The sequence below is a fragment of the Condylura cristata genome, unplaced genomic scaffold, assembly GCF_000260355.1.
Source record: "Condylura cristata isolate star-nosed mole 26May11 unplaced genomic scaffold, ConCri1.0 scaffold00008, whole genome shotgun sequence".
Taxonomy (NCBI): domain Eukaryota; kingdom Metazoa; phylum Chordata; class Mammalia; order Eulipotyphla; family Talpidae; genus Condylura; species Condylura cristata.
Window position 1 is genome coordinate 33,387,967 of NW_004567109.1, and position 10,394 is coordinate 33,398,360.

Below are 10,394 nucleotides of genomic sequence, written 5' to 3' on the forward strand. Positions count from 1 at the left end.
CTCCCCTCCAATACTCGCCATCCCTTCATTTGGCTGTCTATTCCCTCCTTTTTCTTCCTTCCCTCACCTTGACTTCAGGACTCTAGGGTTACAAACATTAGCCTCTCCACCTAGAAAGTTTTGAGAGCTGAGTCTTCATCACTGTCTTGCTTAAGGCAGGGTGTGACTGAGATGACCCTTGCACAGCCCTTCTGGAAGCTTTTCCATGCAAGTCATGGCCCTTGCCTGGGTGCAGTGGTTGCTTCTTCTTTTTCTGGCACAGGGCCATTCTCAGAGACTCTTTGACAGCATCCAGGGTAACCCAGGCCGAAAGGCACCCTGCTTGGTTAAGACATTTCACTGCCTGGGCATTTGTGTGCAGCTGGTTGTGTTTGAAATCCTGCCTCTTTCTGAGTTCACTTCCTGAATGTGCTGACAGGACTGAGCCAAACCAAACAGGTTCCCAATGCCTTGCCTGCAAAGCATTCCCTTGCGAGTGCAGCTGGGGAAACAAAACTTTCCTCCAGCCTGCAGAGAGGACCTGCCAGCCCTTATATGACCAAGAAGCAGGCCCTCTGAGACCTCGTTGAATCTTAATGGGAAACATTTTCATTTCAGCTAGGGTGGTGTATGTGTGTGTGACTTAAAAGCGGGAATTCATTATCATCCCTCCTTAAGTTAACAAGTCTACAGTGAAAAAAATGGGGAATTATTCCTTGCCAGCTTCACCAGGGGGTGTACATATGTGATCCTCCCAACAAGCTTCTTGGATAGCCATGATCAGCCTCGTTTTCATAAAAGAAGGAATTGAGCCTTAGCAATATTTAGGGGTTTGTTCCATGTTCCTTAACTACAACCTGCAGAGATTGGATTTAGCCCCTGGGCACTGTATTCTGAGGTCCCCATGCCTCCTCTAACCCATAGTACCTCTTCCCTAATGCACTTACTCAAGTGGGCAGAACAATAAGTGAGCAGAGGTGGGAAGGTCAGTGATTCTCCTGTTTTCTCAAGCCTGTGGAGACTGGTAAGTTAATTTTCTTCCTCAGTCTCCTGATATACATAATAGCAGTATTTGTGGCAGGGAGATGGTAAGGCTCAACTGAAATAAATTCATGTGACAGTATACCTTAGAAACAATGTCATGTGCGTACTAAGCACGTTCTTTGGAGTCATAAAGACCTGGACTCCCACCAGTTACTTACCATAAACAGGAATGAGGACTGAATGTCCACTATTCTCATCTATACTGTTTGGCCCTAACATTTTTCCTTGTAAGTCCTAGATAGTAACTACTACATAATAGAAGCTTAGTAAATGGTATCTATAGTTGTTTTTATCACACAGTGGTAGATTTCTTACTATGTCAAGGAAGTAACAGTTAGGATATGCCAAGTAATGCTACAATAATAAGTAGCCCTTAAATCTCAGTGTTAATTAAACAACAAATGTTTAATTTCTTGTTCATGTTAGGTCATTTAGGAGTCCAGGTTGATCGGCTCTCCATCTGTGTGCTTCCACAGAGATAGTAGAAACACTTGCAAGTGAAAAGAAACATATAACAAGGCAAGTGAAAAGAAACAACAAACATATTGAATAACACACTAATAATTAAGGTTCTCTCGCTGGATTTGATGTAAGTCACCATTGATCATATTTCATTGGCTGACACAAGTGACAAGTCTTCTTACACAATTTCAAGAAAGTAGGAGAGAGGGAAATATCATTGAACTTTGTATCAAAGAGAAGAAGTAGAATTACTTGGCGTAGAGCACTCACCACTACCCATCAACCTCAAAGCCATATCCATTGCATGTTTTTGCAATCAGAGACTTCTTTTTTATTTAGTTAAAGAATTTACGTTTAGTATTAACTCTTCCATGGGCTTAGAACAATGTGACCCCAAGGGGTGAATCATGACCATAGACAAATTGTGGTGGTCTCACTCCCTTGCCAGGCATGAGTTTTGGTATAGGCATGTGGAACCTGAGCAGGAGTCCACCTGCACGGAGGTAGTGAAAGTCAAGGGATGGTTTCTCTTGCTAATAAAATTAGAGAAAGATTAAAGTAAACATCCTTGCATTGCTGGTGATTACTGTGTTTACCTATGATGCCAGGAACTGCTGCAGCTATCTTGAGTCCACACAAAGAACTTCCTTGACAGACTGAGAGTGGTGGAAAGCCCCTGGCTGATGATGATGTTGCCAAGCCTCCATATTAGCCATCCCTGATCATGTTTCATGTGTAGGTTTCTTTCATAAAAAGGTGTCTTCTGTGACTCCCTATAAGTATCTTTCCAGATAGGATGACCAGTTATGTAGTAGCACAGTGACCTGACTAGTCTTTTTCAAGACTTGTGGTAAGGTTAGGCCAATTTCTTCCATCTGAGCATGAACCTCAAAGCTGATGAACAGGCAATTTAAAAAAAAGGACTTCTTTATACAGACAGAACGGGGGTACAGGTCAGAGGTGCAGGGGCGGTGAGAGGATTCATCAGAGACAGTCGGGAGTAGAACAAGCAGATTGACGAAGTACACCCCTGAGGGGAGCAATGGGAGAGACAAGAGAGGTCTGCTGTGCCATGTGAGTCACCTTCCCGGCCAGGGATCGAACTTGCCCTGAAGCAGCTGCAGCTAGCTTAGCAGTACTGTGATTTAACCCATTGCACCACCAGAGAGGGCCCTGGTAGACAGGCAATCTTAACGAAATTTTGGAAATGCCCAGATTCTGTCCAGATAGTTAATGAGACCTATCATCTAAGCAGGTAGTAAATTAAGCAGTGATGAATTTTAGTGGGTACACATCAAGTTTGTAAGGGAAGAAAATAACAGGGCTTCTCTGGCCCCTCCAGAGAGGAGAAGTTTGCAGAAGGTCAACCAGAGTTCATTAGATGGTGCTGTGGTGTGGATGAAATACCCCAGGAGACTATCTGATTACTTTTGCTCAGATGCTGTGCACATCAAAGAAACTTCTGATAACTAATTCAGTTCCTTGGGGTCCTTGAAGTAAAAGTAGGGACATGTGATGGGCAAAGGAATCAGAATTACGAGGATGTCGGGTTCCTGGAACAATATAGGAGATCGTATGGTTTTTGGGTCTGCAAACCTAATCATGGCCTCCCCAATTACTGGACTGGGGCCACAACAAAGACATTTAAAACTCACTGCAAACCGAGCTTCTGTTCTGTGAAACATAGCTCCAGGGTAATGTCAGAAATAAAAGGAGGTAGAAGAGGTGAGAGCACTTTAGAAACTATGAGGTAAAAACCCATTGCTCACTGTCCTCTCCTTTGTTGTCCATTCCAGGAATGCTCACCTCCTTCACTGGTTGTATTTGCTCATGCTGACTTCTGTGTTGAATTCCTTACTACTCTTCTGCTTTTCACCTGATGAATTTTTAGCTATCTAATAAGTGTCGCTTCCATATTTCTGCAGAAAGGCCTTCTTTATCCCCAATCCCATTTACATCATCCTTTCACGGTGCTCAGTTCTTCTTCACTGTACTTGTCAAATGCAGAACTATACATTTGTTGGTAAATTTCTTTATAACTGTGTCTCTTATCAGATGATAACTGTGTCTCTTATTAGATGATAAATTCCCAGGTGGGGCATTCTGTGAATTTCACCCTTCCTTCCTTTCCTAGGACATAAGACAAAACAAGATTGAATATTACCTGTGGAGTAAAATGAGTGTCATATGAATATAAAGTGATATTACCCAATTTCCCAACCTAAAAACATTGACCTCATGTTTGAACATTGAATAGTTTGTTTAGTTTGAGTCAGTTCATCCCACTGAATTTAATCAATTCTGGGTGGCCAGATCACATCAAGTTTGGGTCCTATGGATGATGACCAACTTGGAACTGTGACCAAGGAAGTCTCCTCCTTTGCTATGTTTTTTTGAGCATTCTGACACTGAGACAGACAGTAGCCTTTGCACCACTTTGTAAATGACTTTTCTTCAAGTATCAGATTGACACAGCTGAGAGGAAAGGTTGAAGTATGGGAAACGCGGCATAGATGACAAGGGAACTTCCTGATAGCCTTCTTTAAGTCCAACTTTTCAGAAAGTTATGCAGGAAGAAATGGGCAAGCTGCCTGCTTTCCATGCTGCCTCCACCTCTAGGGCTATTTAGTTACCATGGCATGCTAAATCAAACTAAAAACTAGTCTTTGATATAAATGTGCCTTGAACAACACAGGTACATGTTGTTTCTGTCCTTGGCTTCTTCATTTACAGATCAACCAATCATGGCTGTCAGCTGATTGAATCTGCAGATACCAAATCTGTAGATAAAAGATGGCTCTCATGAGGGAATTGAGCACCCTGAGATTCTGATGAGGGGGGATTTTGTGTGTGAAACCAATCCCTCTGAATAGTGAAGGGTAAACTGTTGTTAAGTTTTGAAGGAGTCAAAAGTTATACTTGGATTTTTGACTTGCCATGGTGGGTGGCTGGTGTGAGCTATGGGGAGGGGAAGGCTGTTAGTGGGTACCCTGAACCCCCATATTATTTAAGGTCAACTGTGCTTTCTTTACCTGCTTCTTTCCCATCAATCCATCATCCAAACTCTTTCCATAATGAAACTTTTGTTGAGAGAATCTATGTACCTTCCTGCTTCAAATCCTTCTATGTGACTCTGTCACCTACAGGGTAACCATTAAATGCAGCATGGAATAGATGTTATCTCACCACCTGACCCTTAAGCATTCCTAGTTCATCTTTCTTTTCTTCTCACACTCTCATTCCCAGCCTCTCCAAAAGCAGATTATAAATCCCTAACATACCCATTTCCCCTTGCCCCTGTGCCTGCATGCAAGCTCCTCCTCCAAGCTTTTCTGCCTGGTGTGTCCTATCAAATCAGTTCAAATGTCACCTCTTTGCCTCCTCCTCCCCATCTGCCACATCTTTCTGCTTCATCTCTGCACTCCTCCCTATTAGATGGTGAATTCTTGAGAATGGGAATTGTGAGTGGTTTACAAGTGAATCTCCACACTTTGTATAGGCCCTCAAAGAAACTGAGGCTCAGAGGAATGCTTTTCTTTGGAATGTCAAAAAGTCTGAAACTAAATAACTGGGGCCAGCTTCCAGAATTAGGAAGGGATAGTTCAACTTTTGGAGCCATTCGAGCTTCCAGTCCTCTTCCCCTCTTCTATGAGAGGCCACATAGAAATAGGGGATGGAAATAGGGGCAGAGCAGACTAAAATGCATTGTCTGAGAAATGCATTCTCGCTTCAGCTAATGTCTATCTTTTCTAGCAATAGAAAGGCATGGGGAATATTACCTTAGATCAGTCCTTGTCTCTGTTAAAAAATATTGGGTATTAATATTTGTTGTCAGGTAAATATTGGACCCCTGATGTCTATTACCTTTACAAACATAAAACTCCCTGCTATTACCAAAGAAGTAGTTGTTTTTAATAAAGACATTGGGAAATACATTTTATGTCTAACAATCATATATTATTCCCACCCAGGGCTACCTCCAAGTTCAGGCAGAGTCATTTTATATGAAAAGATGCACTCTTGTGTTATAGATGAGGGAAGAGACCCTCTGTGTGGCTGTAAGAACATATGTGCTAAGAGTTTCTTTTAAGAACATTCATTGAAAACTATGCTTTAGAACGTGGGAACTGGCCATTTTTGGCTCTTCTGGAGGTCTTCATTCTTTCTGGACTTGGCACTAGAAATGGATGAGGTATATTATACTGTAAGACATGAAGACCTGGGTTAATCTGGATGAGGGTTTATGTTCAATTCTACATTTAGTCATCTCATACTTCTTTTATAAACATCTCCTAAATACTAGGCACTGCTCTAGGAGTCAACAGATGAGTACAGTACAGTTCTGGTCAGGAGATAAAGTAGAATAAAGTTGTGCTAAAATGCTATAGAAGTTCAGTGGGGAATACACACATTCCTCATTTTCTAGACCTGAAGATGGGGTTACATGCACACACAATTTTGTAAGCATTTTTGCTGAATCCATGAGATTTTACATCAATGGATAGAATGGGTCACGAATCTCTGATTGAAATATTTACATATATATCAAATAAGTGAAACGGATTTTTGACTTTATTACTAGCTTTATCTTCTCCAACTTAGAGTTTCCCCTTCCCATAACTCATTGAATACCTATAAGGAAATTAACCTTTGAGTGTCTACAAGTAACTAACTGAATTTTCTGTCTCCAATGTTTACTTTGCCATAATTACTTATGCTATCCTTTTTTGGTTAGAAAAGTCAGAGTTTGAGGGATTTGTATTTAGAATGTTAGTTGAAACAAATGTAGAAATAGGCCTGAGTTTCAGCCTTTTTTTTTTTTTTTAACCACTGGAGTCAAAAGCAAACTGGGGAGTGCTGTGGCTTTTCCGAGCTATTCTGTTGTCTGGGCTTAGTCTACCTTTGCAGGTAATTAATTCCCCAGCCTGCTTATTTTTTTCTAGTTGGCTCTTGTTTAGCTTCCACAGAGCCCCACCCCACAGTGCTTTATTGTCCCTTTGCTGACTATTCCTGCATATGGTCAAAATCAACTCACCTTCCGGGTTGCTGACATCGGCAAATTCCCTGTTTGGCAAACTGGGCTCTACTCCCAGTAACCCTTTGTTAAAGAAGCATTATTACAATGGAGTGGATCAGAAGGCTCACAAGTCTATCTAATCTCTTCCACTCCTAGATATACTCCTAAGGAGAGACTCTTTACAGCCACAGGCAGGATATTGGCACTCCCAGACCTTTTGGGTACTTGAGCACTGTTAATGAGCAAACAGCCATGCCTCAATTAGTGGTTTGTGAAATATTCCTGGATATCAAATTGCTTTTGCTGCTTGATAATCACTCTGGCTCTTGGGATGAAAAGCAACCAAGCAAAAATTGTTCCCTTGTTGAGGTCTGCCTTGTTGATCCCCTAAGTTGTGTATCTGTAGGCAGAATTCAAGTTTGTTATTTTCCCTGAGTTAAGATTTGATTTATACCCATAATCATTAGGTTGGTATTCATGCTTTCTCTTTCAAATCTTTCCCATGATATCTAGATTATCATCTTTCGAAAGGGAGTTTATAAGAATTAAACAAAACCCATTATTTTAGAAACCAATTTTAAAAACATAGAAGGATCCGAAATGGTAAACTACTCCAATCTCTCTAGTCATAGGTGTTTGTGTGTGTGCATGTGTGGGAAAGAGAGAAAGAGAATTGCAACTGCTATGTTGACTCTTTCTAGTTCTTCTTAATTTCTGATGGTATTAATGTTAACCCCAGCAACTGAAAGCTCCAGTATATCACTTGAGAAAAAAAAAGTAGCAAAGGGAAAGGAATTCAAGATGTTATTGGTATTTGAATATGTTTATTTGTGTCAAGAATACTGTTATATTCATAAGCAAAGACCATCTCATTTACCTAGTTATTGTTCAAGTGAAGATTCCAAATGGGAAGGATACATCTTTTGTAAAAATCTGCCACTGTTCCTGCTTTGAGGAAAAGCATATATTGTTTCTACTAACATAAATGGTCACAACACATGCCACCTGATATCATTATCTAAACTTTAAAGTGTTTGACTTCTCAGTGGGCTCATGCTCTCCACCCAAAAATTCACACTACCCTTTGTAAGCAACTGTATAGGTAATTGGGGGAGGCAAGAATATACTTGATGAGAGCATCAGTTAGTCATTTCTAAAGTCCAGGAGAGAACAACTTTTACTGTTGACACTACAAAGCACTGAGAGTGACTTGAAGCATTTCAAGTCCCCTTAGGTAGATAATCTATAGATAATGCAGAAAAGAGGTGGGGGGATTACTTTATCCAATATTTTATTGTATTTTCTTAAATATCCTTTCTGAAATTTTCAGAAACAAAACATAAAAAAAATTATATACTTTATTACAAATGGTAAACTCAGAGTGCTCCAAATCTCTTATTTACAAACAACACTGGGTAGGACACCCAAACAAACAAACATGAAATAACTTACAAAGGCATGAAGCTGTTTATTGACAGTAATCAGCTTTCATCAAATTAAAAAATATATATATGTACATACACAGTTAAGGAAGGCAGGCCAGAAAGAGTTCATCAAACCTCCCTCCCACCTCCCCTCCCCCAGATCCCCCCTTTTGTGTTCTTAAGGAGTACTACAGAAGCGATCTACAGTCTCTATAGCAGTTTGTAACCCCTCCCCCTCCCCCTTTTAATACTGAATGAGATCGAATGTTAGGTCCATGCAGTTCTTGGTCAATGTTAAAGAAAAGTCTAACGTTCTGTTCTTGCGGGGACAGCCCGTCCGCAAAGCGGGGCAACCCGCAGGCGGCCGCTCCTTGGCTCCACGCCAGGAGAGGGCGCGCCAAGTCCTTCCCACTCGTGCACACTGGGGGCGCCGTCAGGACGCAACCCAGTCCAACTTGGATACCCTTGGCTTTAGTCCTCCACTTCTTTTTTTCTGTCTCTTGCAACTTGTCAAGTTCTCAAGTCAGTCTCTCTGTGTTATTTTTTCTCCTTTGCCCCTCAGCCCCCAAAGTATCTCCTCAAAACGTTTGCAATTGCTGCGTTAGCATGAGTTGGCACCCACTGTTAACGTGGTTCATGACTTTCTGTTTAAGCTGTGCCACCTGTTCCCTGAGCATGTTAGCCGTGGACGCCAGCTCCGAGTTCTGAGCTTTCAAGGTTTTCACTTTTTCCTCCAGCCGGGCGATCCTCTCCAGCTTTCTTTTCCGGCACTTGGAGGCGGCGATGCGGTTCCTCATGCGCTTCCTCTCGGCCTTGATCCGCTCTTGGGACTCCATGTCGATGGGGGACAGGGGCGGCGTCTCCCCGGGCATCTCGGGCACCGTCTGCGGCTCCTCCTTCAGGGCCTGCAGCCGCGGGTGCTGCACAGAGATCTGCTGCGGCAGGTGGTGAGCTTGCGGCGGCTGCTGCTGCTGCTGGGGCTGCGCTGAGAAGGCCAGCCCGGTGGCGCCGTAGGAGGGCGCCCCGCCACCGCTGCTCAGAGAGCCCGGGTTGAAGTTGCTGAGGTTGGCGTAGACCGGCGGCTCGCTGTGCAGGCTCGCGCTGAAGCCGCCGCTGCCGCTGCCGCCCGCCACCGAAGCCACCGCGGGAGCCACCATGCCCGCCCCGCTGACCGGCTGCGCCGCGGACGTGACGCTGGGATGCGTGTTCTGGTTGTGCAGTTCGGCCAGGGCGCGCACGAAACCCTCTGCGAAGCCCTCCTGCTCGTCCGTCACGTTCTTGGGGCACAGGAACTGAGTGGGGGTCGGCGTGGTGGTGATGTGTCCGTTGCTGGACTGGATGATCAGGCGCTCCAGCTCCGGCGACGCCAGCTTGAGCAGCCCCACGTCGGGCGAGGTAAGGAGGTCGGAGTTCTTGGCCCGGAGGTGCGGCTTCAGGCTGCCCACCGGGTCCGCCAGGTTCAGGGTCATGCTCTGTTTCAGGATCTTGGGGTTACTGTAGCCGTACGCGCCGCTCTCGGACTGGAGGAACGAGGCGTTGAGGGCATCGTCGTAGAAGGTCGTTTCCATCTTTGCAGTCATAGAACAGTCCTGCTCTCCGCGTGGGGTTAGTTTGGGCGGCGCGCAGAAGTTTCGGGGCCGCAACAGCGCGCAGGCTAGCCGGGGACACTCGCGCCTCCCGGGACTTTGGGCGAGGAAAGTTTGTCTCAGAGCGCGCGCGCTCGCTGGCTGTCCTCCCCGCTGCGCCCCAGGAAACGCAGGGTTAAGGGGACGCCGCCTGCACGCTGACTCGTCGGCTCGCGCGCGCAGCCCGGCTTTGAAAAGTCGCGGTCACTCACTGAGCGTCCTTCGGCGCAGCGCTCCCCGGCGACAGCGGCTCCCTCGGAGGCGCAGGTCAGCGCGGCCCCGCCAGTGGTGCCGGCGGCGGATCTCCGCCGCCCGGACTCGCACGGCTGTTCCCTCCTCCGCGGCGAAGGGGAGGGCCCGCGCTCGCCCAAGTTCAGCAACCGGTGCGAGCGAAGCTGGGCGCGCGTCCCTTTCCTCGCCTCTCCTCTCTCCTCCGCCTGCTGGTCTTTATGCCACGGCCGCTTCGGGAGGAAAGCGCTGCAAAAGTTCGTCTCGGGACCCGCGACCACTTGTCCCTTGTCCTCCCGGCCAGGAAAGTTCTCGGTCGTTGCAGCTGCTTGCCGGACTCCCCAGGGCGGACAGTCGCCGCTCTCCGCGCTGTCAGCTGCGCCCGGGCAGCGGGGTTCTCCCCTTGGGGACGGCTGGCGAAGGGGTTCTCCGGGTGCTCCCCAAAGCACCAGCCTGGGAGCCACTGGCGCTAGCTCTGGGCCGTTGGTGAGAAGACGGAAGAAAATAAGATGTGCAGCTCGGACTCTACTGCCGTCTTGACTAACTGTGCCGTCTCTCTGTGAGTCCGCGCACCTCCACTCCCGCCTCGCCGCTTCAGCCACACTCAGTGCAACT

At 45.7% G+C, this 10,394-nt stretch overlaps 1 protein-coding gene across 1 annotated transcript; it reads right to left on the minus strand.

The window, feature by feature from the left end:
* Positions 1 to 7,316: 7,316 nt before the first annotated feature.
* Positions 7,317 to 9,738, minus strand: JUN (jun proto-oncogene). The gene has a single exon (XM_004679053.2). The coding sequence runs from the start codon at positions 9,504 to 9,506 to the stop codon at positions 8,505 to 8,507; it is 1,002 nt and encodes a 333-aa protein (XP_004679110.1). The 5' UTR covers positions 9,507 to 9,738; the 3' UTR covers positions 7,317 to 8,504.
* Positions 9,739 to 10,394: the final 656 nt, after the last annotated feature.